The sequence below is a fragment of the Pelodiscus sinensis genome, unplaced genomic scaffold (assembly GCF_049634645.1).
Source record: "Pelodiscus sinensis isolate JC-2024 unplaced genomic scaffold, ASM4963464v1 ctg34, whole genome shotgun sequence".
Lineage (NCBI taxonomy): Eukaryota > Metazoa > Chordata > Testudines > Trionychidae > Pelodiscus > Pelodiscus sinensis.
Window position 1 is genome coordinate 366,814 of NW_027465849.1, and position 22,526 is coordinate 389,339.

Below are 22,526 nucleotides of genomic sequence, written 5' to 3' on the forward strand. Positions count from 1 at the left end.
TGACGTAGTGGGGGTACTTGCTGGGCTGTGGTGACCTCTGCTGTCTGGAGCAAGACCCAGCCGGGAAAACCTTATTATGCAAAGGTACCATACTGGTTGAACCAGCCTACCCCCCATGGGGAGAAACAAAGGGAGGTGGAATGCTGCCCTGGCTGGGGGGCAGGGCTGGAAGAGTGGGAGTGAGTGGCCGTCTGGGAGCATGGAGGAGACAGCCTAGGGAAAGGGGCTGGAGTTTAGGGGCCCAGTCTCCCCCCATCTCAAGGGGGCCTGAGGCATCCTAGCCCAGCTCTGTGACCAGATTACATCTGTGCTGTACTGTATTCTGGAGAGACAATAAATTTCCTCTATTCCACCGGCTGGTGCAGTCTGTTTGTGCCATTTTGGTCTGCAGGAGACGGGGGACCCCCAATGCGCCATCACAGAAGGGCAGGAGTCAGGACAGCAGAGGAGGGTGAGGAGTTAGGGGGGAGTAGGCACCAGGGGAGCTGATGGAGCAAGGGGAGGAGACATGGCAGCAGAGGGAAAAGGGAAAGGTTTATAAAATATGTATTAATAACTTGGGTGCCACAGTGGCACATCCAGACAACCCACACGAACTCAGTACAGGTGCACAACACAAAATCCATTCTGCTCATGGGAGGAAACTCTTAGGCTATGTCTACACTGTCGGCTTCTTGTGCAAAAACATCTTGCGCAAGGATTCTTGTGCAAGAACACTTCCACACTGCCATGTGCGAGCTGTGCTTTTGCACAAGAGCATCCATGGCTGTGTGGATGCTCTCTTGTGCAAGAAATCCCTGCTGAGCATCCACACTGCCCTCTTGCGCAAGAGAGCTTACACCTGTTAGAAAAGAGCGTAGCTCTTGCACAAGGCACCCTCTCTTACCACGCCATACTGCTAATTTGTAATAGCATGTCCACATTGAGTGGACCCGGAATCGAAGGTAAGTGCCAAAATGGTCGGACTTAGTGTGTGGCGCTGCTGCCTCAGGCTAGCCGAGGTCTGTGCTTAAAGGAACCCGACCACCCATCTCGGACAGCCAGTTCTCAGGTTTCTCTGCTTGCTGGTCCACCTTGCTGAGGGACAGCAAAGCATTTGTGTGTCAGAGTGCTCTGCTTGCCCTCACTCGGGACACCACGGCACTCTGCAACATGGAACCAGACCTGTCCCTGGGCACGCTGGTGAGTCTCGTGGGGTCGTTACCATCAGCTCGGCTGCACTGTCTGCAGGCTGCCATCCGAGAGGTCCATCGAGGGGCTGTCAGGATCCAGGGGGCCCTGTGGAAGAGCTTTCACCCTGAGGAGCACTAACAGACTCCCTGGTCTGCCCCACTGGGGGCTTGTGCCCCATTCTTCCCTTTCTTCCTTCCACTTACCCTTCCCTAACCCCCCCTTCCTGATGTCAAATAAAAGACACGTATTTTCAAAAATACAACTCTCTTTATTCAACACAACTGGGGAGGGGGAATAAAACTGTGGGGAGACGGGGGAAAGGAGGCGGGAGAAGACAGGAGAGAGGGTGGGAGAGAGGAAGAGGAAAACTGGGAAGAGGGAGCTGGAAGGGGGAAGCAAGGGGAAGAAGGGGGAGGGGAAGCTCAGGGATCAGGGATGGAGTTCTCGCTGGGCCAACTGCCTCCCAGCAGGGCGAGGGAGGGGGACTCAGTGTCCCCGGGGGGATGCGGTGGAGGGTGCAAAGGTTGAGGTGGAGGGTGCGGAGATTTGAGGGGGAAGAGGTGGGTGGCAGGAGTGGGAGGAGGGACAGTTGTTGGGGGGGCAGCAGGCGCAGGACCGGCACAGGGCACCATGCTCTGCAGCAGGGCCTGCAGGTGACAGTTCCTCGCTTGGTCCTCCGCAAGCTGCCCCCGGCGGAGCTGCAGATCCTCCTGCATCCAGGCCTCGACGGTGCAGTGCAGGGCTCGCAGGGCCCCCGGGTGCTGGTCTCAGTACTCCTTCTGCGTGATGGATGTCTGGAGCAGGCCACGGGTGCGGGAGCATGTCCCGGGCGGGGTGGTGCGCCCTGCACAAGCAGCTGGTGCAGCTGTAGAGAAAGAAGAGAAGTGGTCAGTTCTCCCTGGGGACACAGTGGATGATGCCCAGCCCCCCCCCCCCCCCGCCCCGCCCCTGCGACGTGAGGGCAACCGTGTCCTGCACCAGCAGAGCTGCTGTGCTTGCACAGACGCCATGGTCAGGATGTCTGGCTCTCCCCGGGACTGGGAGCTGCCCCAACACCACACCCATGCCCCTGTGCCATGTATAGTGCGGCTGGGGGGGAGATGTCCTCTGCCTCTGTGTAGAGGGGAGGTGTGAAGGGAGGGCGTCCTGCTGGGTCCTGCCCCGGGGTCGGGAATGTGTCAGGTCTCTTCACACACTCGTGTGCCTATTGGGCCATGGCCCCTGGGTGTCACGCAACTGGAGCCACCTGCCCAAGGGTGGCATGGCATGTGCTCGCACATACACAGGTGGCTGCGTGATCCGTGGGAGGCATGGCCCACGCGCGTGGTCCCTGGTCTCCCTCCCCGCCTCCCCCCCGGGCAGGGTACAGTGCTGGCACTTACCTGGTATGGCCTCCCTGGATGACCCTGCCGACTCCGGTGCCGGAACAGCTGGTGGTGGAGCTCACTGCTCCGGTCCTGGCTCACTGCCTCCTGGGCTGGCGTGGACCACCCCGCCCCCCAGGAGTTGGTCAAGGGTGGGGAAGTAGGGGCCAGTGGCAGCCCCTGCTGTGGCACCACCCCTGGTGGCCCTGGCGTACGCCTGCCACAGCTCTTTGACTTTCAGGCGCACCTGCTCCTGGGTTTGCCTGTGTCCCTTTCAGGCCATGGTGGCTGCTATGTGGCCATAAATGGCCGCGTTCCTCCTCCTTGTGCAGAGATCATGGACCTTGGGAGCCTGCCCCCAAACTTCAATGAGGTCCATGATCTCTGCACTAGTCCACGAGGGCGCGTGCCGTCTACAGCCCGTGGCTGGCCCCTGGGTGCTGGGGGACTGGGTGGAGGACGGCTGGCTGCCACTGGCTGCCTGGCTCATCCTGGGGCCACTGGGTCAGGGGCAGAGACTGCTGGCAGGGCTGTCTCTGGCAAGTGAGTCTACCCTTTTAAGGGCCCCGGGGCTGGGGGAGAGGAGAGGAGTTTTCCTGGCTTGGCCCAGAGTGGCCACCAGGGAGAACTTGGGAAGGGCTGAAGGCCCCTTAATTCGAAATAAGTGTCTACACCGCACTTATTTCAAATTAGCTATTTCGAATTAGGCGTTATTCCTCGTAGAATGAGGTTTACCAAGTTCGAATTAAGCGCTCCGCTAGTTCGAATTAAATTGAACTAGCAGTTTGTATGGGTAGCCCCTATTAAAGTTAATTTGAACTAACAGCTGTTAGTTCAAATTAACTTTGTAGTGTAGACATGCCCTGTGGGACTTAGGAGCACCAGGCAGCGGACACACATTTGTGCTCCTAAATCCCTTAGCGGCTTTGGAACTTCTCCCCTGTGATAAGGTAGAACAATTGGCCCCATTTCACAGATGGGAGCTGTGGCTGTGAGAGAGGAAGTGACAGGCCCAAGGACCCTGTAGCAGAGTGGGGATGGGACTAGAATCCCATTCTCCCAGAAGCCCTAGTGTCTTAATCTTGAGCCCATCCCCTTTTTCTGGACTTACAGCATCTCTGCAGGAGGGGAAATGTCTGTATGGGTGGGGGGGAAGGGCAACAGAGACAGTTGCCCTGGGACCTGCCATTCAAAAGGGCCTAGGGCTTCTAGCAGGAGCGGTGGCAGCCGGAGCCCTGGACCCTTTAAATTGCCGCTGGAGCACTGCATGGAGCGCTACGGGGGGCTCTGAGGGCTGGCGGGGGGAGGCGGGGGAGGGGCCGTGGCAGAAGTAGGGGCCAGTGGCAGCCCCTGCTGTGGCGCCACCCCTGGTGGCCCTGGCGTACGCCTGCCACAGCTCTTTGACTTTCAGGCACACCTGCTCCTGGGTTTGCCTGTGTCCCTTTCAGGCCATGGTGGCTCCCCATCTTCTGCATGAAGCCCTTCCCCTTCCAGGAGTGTGAAGCTGCCTCCCTCCCCCCCGCCCCCTTGCCCAGGGTCCTGGCAAATCTGTCAGCCCCCGCCCTGCCGACGGGGGAAAGGAGGAAGGACTGAAGGAGGCTGGCAGAGTTGCCTGAGCAAAGACAGTTGCCCCAGCGGGGGCCTATTCTGCGGCACTGACCAATGACGTCTCCCGAGCATCCTGCTCAGAGCTGGACACTGGTGTCTCCTCAGGCCCCAGCTTGCCCCCCAGGTCCTGCTCGGAGCTGGACACTGGTGTCTCCTCAGGCCCCAGCTTGCCCCCCAGGTCCTGCTCGGAGCTGGACACTGGTGTCTCCTCAGGTCCCAGCTTGCCCCCCAGGTCCTGCTCGGAGCTGTTCAGTGGGGTTCTCACACTCCCAGGACTCTGGTTCGCCTGCTGCTGCTGCTCCCCGGAGAACTCGCCTCCAGCCTCGCAGGCAGGGGCCAGCCCCGTTTCTCCACGTTTCTTCAGCACAAAGTAGACGACGGGCACGGACACCAGGATCAGCAGGACCAGGGCGCAGCCAGTGGCCCAGAGGACAGGGGACGAGGCCGGCGGCTCTGCATCATGGAAAGGGACGTGGGAACAGCCGTGAGCTAAGCAGCCTGTGGCCCTGCGGTGCCAGCGCTAGGCACAGAGCAGCTGCTGTGTAACAGGGGCCCCGTGAGAGCTCCCAGAGCCTTGGTCTAGGGGGGGTCATGCTGCAGGGGGCACGTTCTCCTGACAGGAGGGTTAAGTGAGGGCAGCTGTTGGGGAGTCTCCTCCCTTTGCCCAGCGTAGCCCTGTGGGGCGGGAGGAGCAGGGAAGGGCCCAGGTTTGTTCAGGCTGCATCGGGACTCTGTGCAAAGGCCTCACAGGAGCCAGCAACAGAGCAGCCCAGAGCCTCTCGCCCCTCCCCAGTGTGCAGAGCAGCTCGGGTGAGTGGGACGCAGCGCTGCTGTGGGGCGTGGGCAGTGGCTAGAACAGGTCGTGGTGCTGGAGAAGCCTCCCCAAGCAGCCGGCCAGCCCGTCGCCGGTGGAGGGCACTGACGCTGAAAGGGCTCAGTCGGGACCCTGCCCCCACCAGCGCTTCACCCGGAGACCCTGCTCCCACTGGCCCTCTCCCCGCCAAGGCCCTGCTCCCACCCCGCTCCGCCCACACGGGGGCCTTAGGGGAGGGGGTGAAGCAGTGCAGGTGATGGGCAGGGGCAACTTGGGGTGGCAGGTGGCAGGTGGGGGGCACGGAGGAGGCATGAGTGGCAGGACGCGGGGGGTTGAGGGGAATAGGCAGGAGCAGCAGGCTGGGAGGCCTCAGGGAAGAGGCAGGAAAAGGGGGGGGCCCAGTGGAAGAGGCAGGGGGGTCCCCTGGGAAGGCGGCTGAGTAGGGCCAGGGAGTGTAGGCCGGGCTGCGGGGGAGGAGGCAGATGAGAGGCAGGCCTCGGGGTCACGGTCTGGGTGTGCCCAGCCTCCCCAAATGCTGAATGATGCAGCGCACCAGGACCAACCCCTGCCCACTGAGACACCCTCCCCGGAGTGGGGGGGCCAGGCCCAGGGCGCTGAGAGAGTTGCTGGGAGGAAGGGGGGGAGCCCTTCCCCCCACGGGCGTCTCTCTCCTGCCCTTCCCTTGCTGCACCCTCCCGTGCTCTCCTGTAAGCCTCCCCCAGACTGACCCTCGCTGCTCGGCTGCCTCCGGGACCCAACCCCGGTCCCCTAAGCCCCAGCCTCCTCCTCCCGCAGCCTGTCGCCGAGGCCAGAGCCTGCCGGTCCCTACGGCCCCACCCTCGAGATGGGGCCTCGAAAGCGCCCACAGGCTGCCGCGTGCACCCATCCCGGCAAGGCTGTCTCTGCCCATGGCGATGCCTGTACGGCCGCTCTGGGGCCACTGCCGGCAGGGGCTCTAAGAGTCCCTGGTCCCAGCCTGTCGAGGCCCCCTGGTCTGTGCCACGGCCGATGAGTCCCCCTCCCCCCACCTCGGGAACATCTGCATTCATAACCCTCCATATCATTTCACCCAGATGTGGCCCTGAGGACAAAAGCTTTGCCTGCCCCCTGGTCTAGGGGCTGGAGCAGGGGTGGGGAATCTTCCTTCACTCAGCGGCCACTGACTCTCCGAAAATCAGTCGGGAGCCACACACAGGCGTGAAAAGAAAAACCCTGATTACTCCCCTGCTCCCGAGGTGGGGAGCAGAAACCAAAAAGACGCCCTCCCCTCACTCAGCACTTGCCTCCCTCCCTCCCCTCACTCCCACTCAGCACTTGCCTCACTCCCTGCTCTCACTCCCGGACCAGGGGGAAGGAAAGGCCCCAAGGCTGTGGGCTTCCCCCCGCAGCTGAGTGAGCCGCGATCGCATCCCAGCCCTGCAGTGGGGCACTGAGGCTCAAGGCTTCCGACATGCGACATGGAAACTTGCCGTAGGCTGGATCAAATTAAACCTGGGGCCCCTGGGTCGTTGATCCTCCCCCCTCCCGCCTCCCGGCCACAGAGGATAACAGCCTACTACTCTGCGTTCTCTCTCCACTGTTGCATGGACAGTGGTACTCGCGCTGCCATTCACCCCCCCTTACCGATGACACTGAGGCGCTGGGCAGGGCTGAGCTGGGATCTGTTCACCCGGCTGTTGCTGTCCTTGATCTCGTACCCGCAGGAGTAACTCCCGGAGCTGGACACCACATAGTCAGAGTTGTAGATGAATTTCCACAGTGAGCCCTTCTGGGACATAACCTCCACCCCATCCTGACAGAAGACGACGCGGGCGAAGGGGGTCTGGGAGAGCACGGAGCACTGGAGCTGCACGGAGTCCCCGGGTCGGGCAGACGTCTGGCTCAGGTAGAGGGTGGGGGCAGGGAGAGAGCCTGGGGAGGTGAAATGGGTGAAAGCCGTTGATGGGGATGTGTGTGGTGCATGTTTCAAGGGCAGTCCAGGGAGCAGTTTGCCAAAGGATGTTGGTTGTGGTGGCAGCAGCTTGTAGTTCATGGGTCACGGAGGACTTACGGGATAGCCCTTAGGGAGCCTGAGTTGACTGTGGGAGTCTGGAGAATTTGCTCTTCCTACAATCCCCCATGGTACCTGCGAGGTCACTGGGCAGCCAGCCACAATCCCCTGGAGCAGAGCCAGGGAGCTCTGGGAAGGGGCAGATGCCCAACTTGGGATAGCAGGAGGGGGCAACAGGAATTGTGCTGAGCGGGGTGTGAACGTGTGCGGGATGCACGGCCCCGTGCGAGCGACGGCTGGGATAGCCCATGTGCATGGAGCACAGTGCAGGTGGTTCTGAGGTGCTGACACGGCTCCGTGGGGCAGGGCGGGAGGGGCTCTCCCTCCCAAGGGCTGGGTCTGGAGCAGGCTGTTATTGCAGCACAGCTGGGTCACCAGGGGGGATACTGTCAGAACTGAGACTGTCAGCTCCGCAGGGGCAGGGACAGAGCCTCACATGGGGGGGGTGCAGCACCTGACACGATGGGCCCTGATTCCTGGGAGGGGTGTATGGGGGTCACTGTAACAATAATAATGAATACTAATCTTCTGTGGCTGGGAGCCTACTGTATCACTGCAAACCTCCATGGCTGGATGGCTAGACAGAGGGAAGAGGGTGTCTGGGGACAGACAGACAGACAAATGGATAGATGGACTCACCGGGGGCTGAGCAGATCTCCTGCCTGCTGGGACGCAGCGCTGGGAACAGAAAGGGAACATGGGGTTAGTGCTGGAGATAAAATCTCTCCTTTCCTGAGGACCCCCTTGAGGGATAGAAGCTGCCTTTAATAGACAGGGGGATGAATTCCTGATCTTTGTGTTGCTGAAGAAGCAAACCAGGCAGGACGTTAGATCTGGGGCAGGGCAGATCCCTCTCGCACAGATCTCAGCTGAGCTGGGGCCGCCTTTCCCTTCAGCTCTCTAGAGGGCCAGATCCTCTGCTGGTGTAACTGGCATTAGCTCCAGTGGAGCGACACTGATTTACATCCATGGAGGAGCTGGTCCAATAACTCACCCACTGGTTCCCATTTAACTCCCACTGAAGAGGATTTGCCGATAGTCTGGGCCAGGGGTGCTCTTGGTTCTGTTTCCTCCCAACCGGCTGCAAATTAGCCCAGGATTTCTGGATACTCACCGGGCAGCAAGAGGCACAGAGACAGGAGCATCGGAGCGGAATGGGGGGGCCGATCAGAATGAAAACAGCCCAGCGGCTTCTGCTGCTGACCTGGTGGAGAGGGGACAACATACAGCCCCTCCCTGCTCCGCCCTCCACCCTCTGCCCTGTCTAACTTCAAGAGAAGAGAAGTTCTGGTCCCCCTCTTTCTGCCCCTGTCTGCTTCCCACGGTTGTATGCTCCAACCAGCCCTTCTCCCTGCTCCTAGGCCCCCTGGGGCATGTGGGACTTAGAAGAGACTCTGTAGCCTCTGTCTGACCTCCTCTGTCCCCTCCTCAGGTCTGGTATTTGTCACCACTCTCCGTTTCCTGCTATGCAGCACCCTCCTTCCCTGCCCCGACCACAGCGTCTCTATTTAGGGCTGGAAGATTGAGAGCCGAAGAGGCCTGGTTTGCTTGAGTCTAAACATACTACTGAGGAAACTCTCTCTCTCTCTCTCTCTGAGACAGCCCCTGGCTAAGGGCACAGCTGGGCCAGGATGAAAGGTCACTGGGTGACTATGGGGGGGCTGAGATGTTGGAAGAACCTGAACCTTTTGTCACCACCCTTGTCTCCAATCCCTGGTAAGAAGGACCCAGCTTCCCTAGGAGAGGATCCACCCTCTGGAATTAAGGGGGACACAGATGGGGTCTGAGCTCCAGGCTGGACCCTCTGCACGGGGGTGATTTCCCCAGGGAGAATATCAACCACAGGTCTGCAAGGGCTTCCCCACCTGTTTAGTGTCCACCTGCCCCCATGCTCCACAGACAGCTCCAGCCCCTTCTCTCCTCCACCTCGGTCTTCTCTCCTGAGCCTCTGGTCTCTCTCTCCGTCTCTCTCTCTCTCCTCCTCCTACTGCCTCCCCCCCTCTCTCTCAGCTCTCCTCCACCTTCTGCATCTCTCTCCGTCTCTTTCTTTCTCTTCTCCTCCTCCTCCTGCCTCTCACTCTCTCTCCGCTCCGTCTCTCTCTTTTTCTTCTCCCCTCGTGCTTCTCACTCTCTCTCCACTCTCCTCTGTCTCCACTGGGGATGCATGAGCGGGGTGAGCAGCACCCTGGGATCTGCATGTGCTCGGGTGAGTCCAGCTCCCTGCTGGCTGATTCCCTCTTCCCGCCCCCCTGTCAGCCAGTTCCTCCTCCTGATTTCCCACTGCCAACCTCGCTGCCCCCGACTCCCAACCCCGACCAGCTTTGCTTCCTGCTGGCTGCCCCTCCCCCATTCTCCCCTGGACAGCTACGCTGCCTCTGACCTCCCCCCCCATTCTCCTTCCCCCCTCAGCCAGCCCTGCTCCTCTCCCGGCCAGTCCCTCTCTCCTCTCACCCCCAATCAAGGGTGTCCGGTTTTTTTTACACCCTACCCCAGTGATGTACATGGCCTGGGGGCGGGGCTGTGTATATCACCGCCCCGCCCGCCTTCCGCTCCCACCGTGGTGCTTGGCTGAGTTCTGCACCACTCAGCTGGGCCACTGCAAGGGAGCAAGCGGCCGTTTGGGCTGCCCCACGGTGGTCTGGCTGAGTGCACAGCACTCAGCTGAGCACCACGGCGGGAGATAAAGGGCGCGGGTCGGTGACATACATGGCCAGGGGGCAGGGCTGTGTACGTCCCCGCCCCCCCCTCCTCTCCCGCCGTGGTGCTCAGCTGATTTCTGCGCCGCTTGGCCTGGCTGCCGCGGGGGAGCAAGCTGCCATTTAGGCTCCCCTGTGGTGGCCCGGCTGAGCAGCGCAGAACTCAGCTGAGCGTCACGGCGGCAGGTGAAGGGGGGCGGTGACGTACATGGCCCCGCCCTCTGGCCGTGTACGTCACTGCCCCACCCTCGTCCTCTCCTGCTGTGGTGCTCTGCTGAGTTCTGCGTCGCTCAGCCAGGCGGCGGTAGGGGTGCAAGCGGTGGCAAGCGGCCGTTTGGGACCCTCACTCCCCATGCATCAGGGGCCACCCAGAGGGAACAGCCAGCATTTTAGCGTTACAGACTCACAGACGTCGGACTACTATATATATGACTAGCCAATTAGCCTCTCATAAGACGGGATTTTCAGGTCTCTCTTCCACATCGGTCTTCTCTCCTGAGCTTCTGGTCTTTCGCTCCGTGTCTCTCCCCCTCCTACTGCCGCCCCCTCTGTCTCTCTCAGCTCTCCTCCCCCTCCTGCCTCTCGCTCAAGGGACTGCGGAGCCGAAACGGTCATTTGCACCACTTGCTCCCACATGGCGGCCCGGCTGAGCGGTGCAGAAGTCAGCGGAGTGCCACTGCGAAAGGCGAAGAGAGGCGGGGCGGTGACGTTCACGGCCAGGGGACGGGGCCCGGATCTGTTGTCATTCCGCACGTCACCGCCCCACCTCCCTTTGCCTCCTGCCGAGGCGCTCAGCTGACTTCTGCGCCGCTCAGCCGGGTCGCCGCAGGAGAGCAAGCGGCTGTTTGGGCTCCCCTGTGGTGGCCCAGCTGAGCGGCACAGAAGTCAGCCAAGCGCCACAGTGGGAGGCGAAGAGGGGACCAAAGAGGGGTGGGGCAGTGACGTATACAGCCAGGCCCCGTCCCCTGGCCGTGTACGTCATCGTCCTACCCCCCTTCTCCTCCCGCCATGGCGCTCAGCTGACTTCTGCGCCATTCAGCCGGGCCACCACAGGGAAGCCAGCGGCCCAAGTGGCCGTTTGGGACCAGCGCTCCCCATGCAGCACCCCTGTGCTGCATGGGGACTGTGACGCCCAAACAGCTGCTTGCGCCGCTTGCTCCCCTGCGGTGGCCCAGCTGAGCAGCGCAGAAGTCAGCTGAGTGCCACGGTGGGAGGGGAAGGACGTGACTCAGGCAACAGCACCGCCCAGAGGGAACAGCCAGGGAGGCAACTGCGCTGCCCAGAGGGAACAGCCAACATTTCAGCATTACAGTCACATACTATTATATACATGATTTCAGTGTCTGATGTCTTTGACTTTTTAATTTTTCATTGGAAAACCACTCCCCAAAAATACTTTAATTTTGTGGATGTTTATAGCTTTCAACCTGCTCTTTCCTCCCCCCAGAAAACCAGGTTTTTAATTTATTTGCTCCACTCCTGTTTTTTAGATTTTCAGTTTGTCAGTGAAAAGGCAGAGAAAGCCATAAACCATCATTTTTAAAGTGCACCCGAGAGCAACATCCCAGTCAACCAGTTGGATCCTATCCGTCTTTTCCTTAACTAACTCTCTCCCTTCCATTCAGCCTGGTCACAGGTTACATCAGACACAGGTCTGTGTCTACACTACAAAGAAAAGTCAGAAAAAGATGTGCAAATTGTGAACCATAATTTGCATATCTTTTTCCGCTTTTCTTCCGAAAGAGGGTTTTCTGACATTTGGCCCTCTACAGAGGGCCAAATGTTGGAAAAAAACCCTCTTTTGGAACATCCTTTCTTCCTTGTTGTTACCAAGTCTCCGGAGGTCACCCCAAGTTCGGGCGCCCTCCCTGCCCTGTGACTGACCGCCTGCCCGCGGTCCTAACTGTACGCGTTGTCGGCCCGTGCTCCGATGGGCCTGAGGGGGGCTGGGAAGGGGGCTCGGGCCCTCCCACACTCCGAGCCCCGACCCAGGGCCCTGAGACAGGGACGTTAGTCCCTGGATAGTGGAGGGGGACGAGTTCCCCCAAACCCTCCACTCGCGGGGACCACGGCCCCACCCTGGGTCTCTTCTTCCCGGCTTAGCCCCGGGGGATTCCCCAACTGGGGAATAGGCTTACCCCTGGTCTCTGCCTCCGTCGAGGGTCCGTGGGCCTGGGTTCTCCTGTGCTCTCCTCCCCTGGCGGGGGTCTGTCCGCCTCACCGCCCCTCGCGTCCTCCTGGCTGGGGCTCTTGCCTTTTTTAATCCCCTGCCCAAGCGGCGGGGCGGGTCTTCCCCCAGCACCTGCAGCCCCACCCTCCTGGGCGTCCTGCTCGCCGCTTCCCATGACATCATCCGGCTGCGCCGGAGCGTCCTCGTGGCCGTTTGTCCTCCCTCCCTCCGCCCTGTCTCCCGGATCTCTCGCAGCCGTACCTCCCCCGATCGTCCGCCTCCCCGGCGGGCCAGTCTCTGTCCCAGACCCTGGCTCCGTGCGGGGGGTTGCGGGCACGGCGCCTGCCTCGCCCCCCCTGGTTCCTGACTCAGTGCGGGGGAGCACGGACGCAGCGCCTGCCCCGTCACACTTGTACAATGAGGTTTAAAAGGATACTGAAAAACGTGTCTGCTTTTCCAATTTTTTTTCGCATTCCTTGGAAATGGCAGAGTTTTTCTGGGATACATCTGGTATCCCGGAAAAACTCTGCAGTCTAGACATACCCTAGGTCTTCGACATAGCAGCATGGGGACATACCCCATAATTCTTGTAACATGATTATCCAACTGTAACCCTTCTGCCGGGTAGGCCTGGGCTACCAACCTGGGTAGAAATGGGGGTCAGGGGATAGATAGGGGGCACCTTATATGAAACTACGCCACGCTCCACCAGCTGTCTCGTTCCACGCCTCTGGACGCTCCACTGTGCACCAGCCGCCGCTCCATACCACGCCGCTGATGGCTGCTCCTCGCCTGCCGCCGCTCCACACCACGCCGCTGATGGCTGCTCTTCGCCTGCCGCCGCTCCACGCCACACCGCTGATGGCTGCTCCTCGCCTGCTGCCGCTCCACACCACGCCGCTGATGGCTGCTCCTCGCCTGCTGCCGCTCCACACCACGCCGCTGATGGCTGCTCCTCGCCTGCCGCCGCTCCACACCACGCCGCTGATGGCTGCTCTTCGCCTGCCGCCGCTCCACGCCACACCGCTGATGGCTGCTCCTCACCTGCCGCCGCTCCACACCACGCCGCTGATGGCTGCTCCTCGCCTGCCGCCGCTCCACACCACGCCGCTGATGGCTGCTCTTCGCCTGCCGCCGCTCCACGCCACACCGCTGATGGCTGCTCCTCGCCTGCCGCCGCTCCATGCCACACCACTGATGGCCGCTCCTCGCCTGCCGCTGCTCCACGCCACGCCGCCGGTTGCCGCTCCTCACCTGCCGCCGCCGCCGCTGCATGCCACGCCACGCCACCGCTCCTTGCCTGCCACCGCTCCACACCACGCCACTGGTCGCCTCCCGCCACTCCACGCCACGCCGCTGGTCACCGTTACTTCACTGGTGCAACAGGTCTGGCCAAACCAGTGATTTCAACTCTTTAGCCACCAGCTTGACTGACAAATGAATCCAGCTTTCATTGGACTAGCAAAAGAAAAGACTTCTCTGGGAGTCTGCTTTAGGTCTGTCCTTAAAACAAAGGGGGAAAGGTGCAGGCTGGGCCAGTCTTATAGCTCACCCCTGGCAGGTGTGAAGCAGGCTGACTCAAACCCTTTAACCCTTTCCCCCAGCTCTGTTCACTCAACTCTGGAAGGGGGGAGGCTTGTTCTTCCGAGACCTCTAACCGTGATGGTGGTGTCTCTCCTGCAAGCACTGGTGGCATGTTTACAGTTCCCACATTTAGGGGTAGCATGATTAGTTACCCCCACAAAAATCCCAAATTATTTACAATTCTCCACATTCCATTCCATCAGCCCTGGCTGACTGGGATTTACATAGCCACACCTCAGATTCTCTTCTGAGCAGTATTTACATGTCAACAGTCAACAGTTAATTACCTTGCAGAGCTAAACAACTGTAGTGAGCACACCCACCCCTCCTTTTAGCTGGCTGACAGCAAGCAGCAGTTCAGCCCCTGCTTACACAACCAATTATATCCTACCACTTTAATTGGCTTACATCCAGCAATATGAATTCTACAGCAGACAGAAACAAAGAATAAAACAAAGACTGTACAGATAGCAAAGTGAGACCATGAAGACAAAATAATAAAGAAATGAGGGTTTCACAACTACACTTATTAATAAGAGAGTTCTTGCCTGACAGAAAGCTATCAAACTTTTTTCTAAATATTTCTAAACTCCCATAATTTCAAAATAATGAGGCGAGTGTCCACACAGCAAGCCCAATATTTCAAAACTAGCCAATTAGCCCGTCTTAAAATGGGATTTTCAGGTCTTTCCTGCACATCCTTTTCCCTTTCTATCTTGGTCTTCTCTCCTGAGCCTCCGGTCTTTTGCTCCGTTTCCCTCTCTCCCCCTCCTCCTACTACCTCCCCCTCTCTCAGCTCTCCTCTGTCTCCTGCCTCTCTCTCCGTCTCTCTTTCTCTTCTCCCCCTCCGGCCTCTCACTCTCTTTCTGTTCTCCTCCCCCTCCTGCATGGGGAGTGCAGAGCCCAAACAGCTGTTTGCGCCGCTTGCTCCCACAGGGCAGCTCAGCGGAGCAGCTGCCTATAAGCTCCAGCTGCTCCTCTGCACCATTTCCCTTCACCCCAGCACTGATCCTGCAGCCTCCCAGTTGTCCTCCACCTCCCCTTCCCTCTCGTTCCTCCGCCCTCTCCCCAGCCAAAGTCTGTTCACAGTCAGGGGGCGGGGCCCGGCCGTGTATGTCACCACCCCGCCCCCCTTCGCCTCCTGCCATGGCTCTAATGTATATAGTAGCCCAGTGTCTGTGACTCAGTAATGCTGAAATGCTGGCTGTTCCCTCTGGGCAGAAGTCAGCTGAGCACCACGGCAGGAGGCGAAGGACGTAACTCAGGCTACAGCATCACCCAGAGGGAACAGCCAGCATTTCAGTGTTACAGAGTCACGGCCTCCTGGTAGTCTGTCCATGTGTTCGCATCTGTGATGGAGTGTACCAACCCCACCCTGGTCCTGCAAGGGTTAATCAGGGCGGCCCCCACAGCCCTGCTCCAGTGGGAGGACAGATAAAAAGGCCAGAGGAGCAGCTCAGTTGGAGCTGACCGCCACGGAGGAAGGGAGGTGCTGCCAGAGCTGTGGAGCAAGAGCTGTGGAGCGACCGAACCGAGGAGGCCAGGCAGCAGGGAAGAGGAAAGTGGTGAAGAAGGCGGATGTGTGGGAGTCTCGTAGGAAGTAGCCCAGGGTGGGGAGTTAGATCCCTGAGAGTTTGGCATGTTTCGGGCGGATTCCCTGCTGAGCTAATAGTGGGACACACTCACCAATGACAAGACCCAGGGCTGGGACCTGGTGGAGCAGATGGGCCTGGGTCCCCCAATCCCACCCCCATTAACCCCCAAGGGGGAGGCTATAAGTGTCACTACTGACTCTGGCCGCTGGACCTTGGCTGCAGCCGGGAGTTGGGGGTGAAGGAGGGGGCTCCGGATCTGGCTGGGGAGTGTGGGCTCTGGAGTGGAGCTGGGGATGAGGGATTTGAGGTGCAATGAGGAGACTGTGTGTGGGGGCAATGGGCTCAGAGTGCAGAAGAATGCCTGGAGCTAAGGCAGGGGATTGTGGGGTGGGAGAGGGGTCTGGGCCTTGGGATGAGCGTGTGAGCTGTGGGGTGGGGCCAGACATGAGGGGTTTAGTGGGTGGGAGGGGCTCTGGTCTGGGGCAGGGGGTTGGGATTCAGGAGAGGGGGAGATGTGCAGGATCCATGTGGTGCTGCCCTCAAGCGAGCCCCAGGAAGTGATGTCACATCCCTCCGGCTCCTAGTCAGAGGGCTGGGACAGGGGGCTCTGTGTGCTGCTCCCCATCAGCAGGCACCACTTGCATTGGCTGCGTTTCCCAGCTAGTGGGAGCTGTGAAGTTGGCATTCAGGGCAGAGGCAACTCACAGAGTTTCAAAATGCGAAGTGCATTTTGCGTAGCTTTTTCTGAAAGAACAAGGGGCAGTGTAGACATAGCCTGAGGCTCTAGGCTTTATGTCCCATCTACAGCCCCAGGTTGGTGAACTGGGCCAGGATTCTGCAGGGCGATGGAGCTGGGAGCGTGGGAGTGGCTGCTTGTGGCCTAGGACGATGGGCTGAGGGGACCCATCTCTGGAGCTGGGAGCTGAGCATCAGGGAGCTGAGGGAGGGGAGCTGAAATTTCCCCCATCTGGGATCCATGGGTCCTCCCCCAGAGACAGCTTTGCTGGAGCCTGTCCAAAGGGCAGAGGCCCCTTTGTGGAGAGATGTTGGGAGACCAAGGTAACTGGAAGCAGTGAGGCCTGGGCCTGACCTTTGATCAGCCTCTCCCACATCTCTCCAGTGGCCCCAGCTCCACAGGACACCCCTCTTGCTGTGAGCAGCAGCTCCTGGGTAGCTACGGGGGAGGGGCCAGCTGCTATGGGGTAGGGGGGTTTCTTGACTGGGGGGATGCAGCACAGAGAGAACGGAGACATAGGGATGCTTGGAAGCTTTATTGGTGCCAGTCAGCAAGAGCCACGTCGCAAAAGTGCCAGCGCAGAAGCACCCAGCCTCAGTCACTGCAGAACCTCCCCCTCCTCCTGCTCTAACCACTAGGCCCCTCAATGGAAGTTCCATTGAGGGGCCTAGTGGCTAGAGCAGGGAAGGGGGTGGGGAGCCAGGGATCTTGGGTTCTGTTCCCAGCTCACAGAAGGCAGTGGGGTTCAGTAGTTACAGCTGTGGACCAAGGGGGCTGGGCCTCAGTGTCTGCTTTTGTGGCCTGGGGCTACTACTCTGACTAGCTTTGGGGAGGAAGCTCTATAGAAGGACCAGCATTACTACAGCCCCCTCCCTCGGAGGGATGCTTCTGCTCCATCAGCCCCTGGCAAGAGCAGCTGAGCCCAGCCCACCGGCTTCCCAACTGCGCTGGCTCCCTTCAGCTGGGCAGAGACTGACTCCAGCCCTGGGCGGGTGGGTGTGGACCCAGGATGCCGGGGAAGGAAGAGGGGGTGTTGTACCTTCTCTCGCGGAAGGAATGACTCAGAGGGCAAGGAACCAAGCAAAACAAGCAGAGCCCAGTGTGGCAGAGATGTGTCAAGTGCCTACCCCTTTGTGGGGTGTTAGCTGAAGAAACTGTCTGGGGGAAGGAATCCGATGTCATCCAAGCACTCATTGGTGTCTATGTCCCCTGTGCATTTTATGCAGCTCTCAGGTTGGTCAAAGGAGCAGCGGAACAGGGGCATGGGGATCTGGCGCCAGGCCTCCCACAGTTTGATCTGGCCCTTGGGCTGATCCTCCTTGTAGACATGCTCAAAAGCAAAGGCTTGGAAACGGGGGTCGTAGCCCTGCAAGCTGTCCTGCAGGGCTTTCAGGATGTTCGTGTCGCTCTCAGGGTTCAGGCAATAGTCCAGGCAGGGTGAGATCAGGGAGAAAAAGATGAAGCAACTATTGTCGGGTGGATATGTCTGTTTTCTGTTATCAAGGAACACCTTTAGGAAGTTGTAGACCCAGCTCTTTCGCTTTTTTTTATCTGTCTCCATGGTGCCCACCAGCACGGCCTCGGCGTGCCAGCCCTTATGCTCATCCCTCTTCACAGTAGCCACCAGGAAGTTGTCTGTGTAGACGTATGGTTCTTTATCTAGACGGTCTTCTTCCCAGATCTTGAGCAGCTTGTCCTCAATAGTGGCACCTTCCTGCTCTGCAGTGGTGGATTTCTCGCAGGCCTCACGGGACAGCAGCATGGCAATTGCAAACTGGTCGTAGGCACTCATGCCCCTGGAGCCAAAGCCAGACAAAATTTGGAGATGGGAGAATACATCACCGGCTCACCGGCACCACGACTGCTCTGACAGTCCCAACCATGCCTGCCCCAGGCACCTGCCAACCAATCTCTCCCATGGGCGCCTGCCAACCAGCCCTTCTTTCCCTCCCTATGGCACCTGCCAGACAGCCCCTCTCCTCTCCTCTGGGCACTTGCCAGTCAATGCCTCCCATGGGAACTTGCCAACCAACCCTTCTCAGGGCACCTACCAGCCACCCCCCAATATCTGGGACACCTGGGAGCCATGAAAGCAGCAAGTACAGAACTGAGGTTGGGTTGGGTTGGAGAGAGGTTAGAGACGACAGCACCAGGGCACTAAAAGTAAAGGCTGCACCCTCCTCCTCTCTGGGCATGATTTTATTTTCCCCCACATGGTTCATAGGAGTCATCTTGTCCATTGGCACCCCAAATTGCTGGTCCCCTTTCCTCTGCCCTATTCCCTGCTGGCTCTGGTGTGTAGCCCAGCTTGTGGGCCCTGCCCAGGAGCAGCCTGATTTGTTTGTCTGCCCAGCACCTGGTCCCATGTGAATTGGATGGTCTCTTGGGGTATGTCTACACTACAACGTTAATTCGAACTAACACCCGTTAGTTCGAATTAACTTTGATAGGCGCTACACAGGCAAACCGCTAGTTCAAACTTAATTCAAACTAGCGGAGCGCTTAATTCCAACTAGGTAAACCTCATTCCACGAGGACTAACGCCTAGTTCAAATTAAGTAGTTCGAATTAAGGGCTGTGTAGCCACTTAATTCAAACTAGTGGGAGGCTAGCCCTTCCCAGGTTTCCCTGGTGGCCACTCTGGGCACCACCAGGGAAACTCTTCTGCCCCCCTCTCGGCCCCGGAGCCCTTCAAGGGGCATGGTCTGGCTACGGTGCCCGTGCCAGGTGCAAGCCTGCCAGCACCCAGCCAGCAGACCCTGCACCTGGCACGGCACAAGCCAGCCACCCGCTGCCACCCAGCCCTCCGCCTCTTCCCGGGACCAGGCTGGCAGCTCCTGGGAGCCTGCCAGGGGCCGCAGGAGGCGGGCGCCCGCCTGGTCTAGTGCGGATATCGTGGACCTCATCCAGGTTTGGGGGAAGCCTCCAACATCCACGACCTCCGCACTAGGCACAGGAAAGCGGCCGTCAAGGGCAGGAGAGCTGCCAGTCTGGCCACCCAGGAGCAGGTTAGCATGAAAATCAGGGTGGTCCAGTGAGACCCCCGACCCTGAGCCCTAAGCTTAGAATGGCCGTACTGGGTCAGACCAAAAGTCCATCTAGCCCAGTAGCCTGTCTGCCGACAGTGGCCAATGCTAGGTACCCTGGAGGGGATGGACCGAAGACAACGACCAAGACATTTGTCTCGAGCCATCCCTCTCCAGCCTTCCACAAACAGAGGCCAGGACAACATTCCTACCCCCTGGCTAAGAGCACTCCATGGACCCAACCTCCATGAATTTATCTAACTTCTCTTTAAACTCTGTTCTACTTCTAGCCTTCACAGCCTCCTGCAGCAAGGAGTTCCACAGGTTGACTCTTTGATTTGTGAAGAACAACTTTCTGTTGTTAGTTTGAAGCCTGCTACCCATTCATTTCATTTGGTGTCCTCTAGTCCTTCTATTATGGGAACTAATGAAGAACTTTTCTTTATGCACCCTCTCCACACCACTCATGCTTTTATAGACCTCTATCATATCCCTCCTCTGTCTTCTCTTTTCTAAGCTGAAAAGTCCCAGTCTCTTTAGCCTCTCTTCATATGGGACCTGTTCCAAACCCCTGATCATTTTAGTTGCCCTCCCCTCTCCCAGCCTCTCTCTTCCCCTCTCCCACCTCCTTTTCCCAGTCTCCCCCAGTTTTGTTCAATAAAGAGAGTTTCTATTTTTGACCACATGTGTCCTTTATTTTGTACATCAGGAAGGGGGGCTAGGGCGGGGTAAGTGGAAGGAGGTGAGGGAGGAATGGGGTACGAGCCCCCGATGGGGAGGACTGGGCTGGCTTTGCGAGCTCCTCAGGGTGGAAGCTCTCCTGCAGGCCCCCGATTGTCCCCCCCCCGGATGGCAGCCTGCGGCAAGTGCAGCCGGGCTGATGGCTGAGTGCTGTGATGTGCTGAGTGTGGGCACTCAGGGCACTCCAAGACAGGACTGCTTTGCAAGCGGGGAACCCCTGAGAACTGTCTGTCCGGGTGGGGGTCGGGACCCTTTAAGCACAGCCCTCGGCTAGCCTGAGGCAGCAGCTTCATGCTCTAAGTCCTAACCTGATGCCCTGCCGGTACTGCTTCCGGCCATCCTTAACCTCGGTTCAGGGTCCACTCAATGTGGACATGCTAGTTTGAATTAGCAAAATGCTAATTCGAACTAGTTTTTAGGTCTAGATGCGCTAATTTGAATTAGCTTAGTTCAAATTAACTAATTCGAATTAAGTTAGTTCGAATTAGTGCTGTAGTGTAGACATACCCTCGGTCTGCCCCTGCAGAGGGATGCAGAGGCCCCCCCCACCCTGCCGGAACAAGCCCAGTCCAGCCAGTCACTCACCTCTTGACATGCCTGAGAATCTGAACCAGAGCTTCTTCATTGATGTTTGTGGGCAGCAGGCTGTTGTCCTGGATGCCCCAGACTGGCTGGGTGCCCCATCCCAGCAGGATGGTGGTGCCCAGCACCAGCAGTGACAGGCTGACTCTGGGGTGCTGCAGGGACAAAGTAGAACATGGGTAGGGGGACACAAAGGAGGGACTGCTTTGTGTCAGGGTTCACCCCACCTTCCAGACTTGGGGTCAGCTGCTGCAGCTCACGGGCTGACCCAGGGATAGCCACAGGTAGAGACAAAGACCCTCCCCATCCCAGCTGGCTGGATTGGGTAAGAAGGGCTGCCATGGGTAGAGGGAACTCCTAGGAGTCCAGGGGTAGGTGTGGGGGAGAGAGGTTCCCCTGGAGCTCCAAGTGCAGGTGATGGGGAGGGGAAGAAGTTACTTCCACATGGCAGGGGGGATTAATCAGGGTATCACTGGGCAGGAAAAGGCAGAGGGCAGGGGTGTGTGATGCTGTATGGTTGAAATATGACTGTGTATATCATTGATATTGCCACTGTTGACAATAGAAACAAATTTTGTATCAAGTATGTCAATGGAAAAGTCAGGATTTGCTAAATATGATTATCTTATTTATGTGCAGGTGTCAGTTTTGTATCTAGTTGAAGTTCTGCATAGTGGTTATCTACATGGATAACCGATACGTTTGTTCCATGTTGCCAGAACACTATGAATGGAAGCTTCTTGCCCATTAAGGACACAGTTCTCACAATGGGCCCTGGGGCAGTGGACCTCAGCCAGGAGCCTGTGCTGGTGCTCTAGCTCCATGTCCCTCCCTGCCATGAGGTTGACTTCCTGCTGTGTGCTGGGGGAGGGTGAGCTTTGCGGGCAGGCTCCAGCTTGCAGGGGAAAGAAGCAGCTCTTCATGCTGCTGCTCCCACTCCCCTCGGCTAGGAAACAGCAGCACAGAAAACTGCTCATCTAGCGGCTTTACCCTATTCTCCCTGTGGCTGGAATCACAGCTTCTGGGAGCAGCAGGTGTCCTGGAGCCAGGTAAGTGCCCCTCGCCCCCCCAGGGTTGGAGCAGCCTTTGTCCATGGTGGGTGGGGAGGGGTGGGGTAGTGGTCCCTTTTAATCAGTTATCTGGTTAAACATAGTATTTAACTGGCTAAGCAGTGAAACAGGATTTTACATCCTTATCCTGCACCCAACCTCCTGGCCAAACCCCACACCCTCACCTGCACCCATTTTGTCATTATGGGCAGTTGGCTGGTGGTCCATGGAAAGGTCTGTCTTGAGAGGGGTGGGCCATGACCACATATTTGAGAACCATTCCCCTAGAAGAAATTCATCCTGCCCACTAAGTTTTCCTGTGGATACCTTGGCATGGATACAGCCAATGGCTGCTCTCTGTGACTCAGCAAGCCATGAAGTAAGGATAGGGTTGCCAGGCATCCGGTTTTCTATGGGAAAGTCCAGTCAAAAAAGTGTCCTGGTGGCTCCAGCGGGCACTGCCAACTGGGCTGTCAACGGTCTGGTCGGTGGTAGAGTGGGGGTCCTGGGTCTAAGTGGGTAGAGTGGGGGTCCTGGGTCCTGGGTAGAGTGGGGGTCCTGGGTCCTTGCTCCCTACCTTCTCTGGCTCCACACAGCTTCTAGAAGCAGCCACAGGTCCCTATGGCCCCTGGGCACAGGAGAGACCAGGGAGGATCTGTGTGGTACCACTGCCCTGAGTGCCAGCTCAGCAGTTCTCATTGTCTGGGAACCACAACCAATGGGAGTTGTGCAGGGACAGCACATGGCACCTCCCATATGTCTATGGCCTTCAGGGACCTGGTGGTCATTTCCTGGAAGCTGTGGTAAGTGTTGCTGGAACACCGCAACCCCTCCCACACCTCAACTACCTGGTCCAGCCTGGTGTCCCCTCCATGAGCCTGGATCCCTACATATCCCCAGTCCCCTGTCCTGAGCCCCCTCCTGCATCCCAACAACCTGGCCCAACTTGGTCTCCCGTCCCATCCCCAAGCTCCCTTCCTGAGTCTGCATCCCTACAGAGGTGTACCGCTAGTTCAAATTAGAGAGCCTAATTCGAACTACCTACACCGTGCCACGTGTAGCCGCGGGCACGGAGTCTGCACTAACAGGGATTTAAAAATGGCAGCGCCTGGCAAGATGCAAATGAAGCTCGGGATATTTAAATCCCGGGCTTCATTTGCAACTTCGATTGCCTACATTAGCCTCCCTAGTTCGAACTAGGGTGGCAGTGTCACTCTCACACAATACCCTGTCACTCTCACACAATGTGTGTGTCTGTCATTGTCACAAAACACCAACTGTTCTTCCCACTCTATTCCCAACCCAACCTTTTACCGCTAGCAAAGTGTGTGTATTTTT

General features: G+C 58.5%; 1 protein-coding gene across 1 annotated transcript; it reads right to left on the minus strand.

The window, feature by feature from the left end:
• Window positions 1-16,342: 16,342 nt before the first annotated feature.
• On the minus strand, window positions 16,343-20,488 carry LOC112545206 (uncharacterized). Its single transcript, XM_025182862.2, has 2 exons — window positions 20,143-20,488; window positions 16,343-17,586 (listed from the first exon to the last, which is right to left on the minus strand). Exon 2 carries the CDS (start codon window positions 17,580-17,582, stop codon window positions 16,932-16,934), a length of 651 nt encoding a protein of 216 aa, XP_025038647.2. The 5' UTR covers window positions 17,583-17,586; window positions 20,143-20,488; the 3' UTR covers window positions 16,343-16,931.
• Between the last annotated feature and the right edge of the window lie 2,038 nt (window positions 20,489-22,526).

Coding starts and splice junctions, on each gene's coding strand:
- LOC112545206 (XM_025182862.2), bottom strand. CDS start 17,582: ATGAGTGCCTACGACCAGTTTGCAATTGCCATGCTGCTGTCCCGTGAG.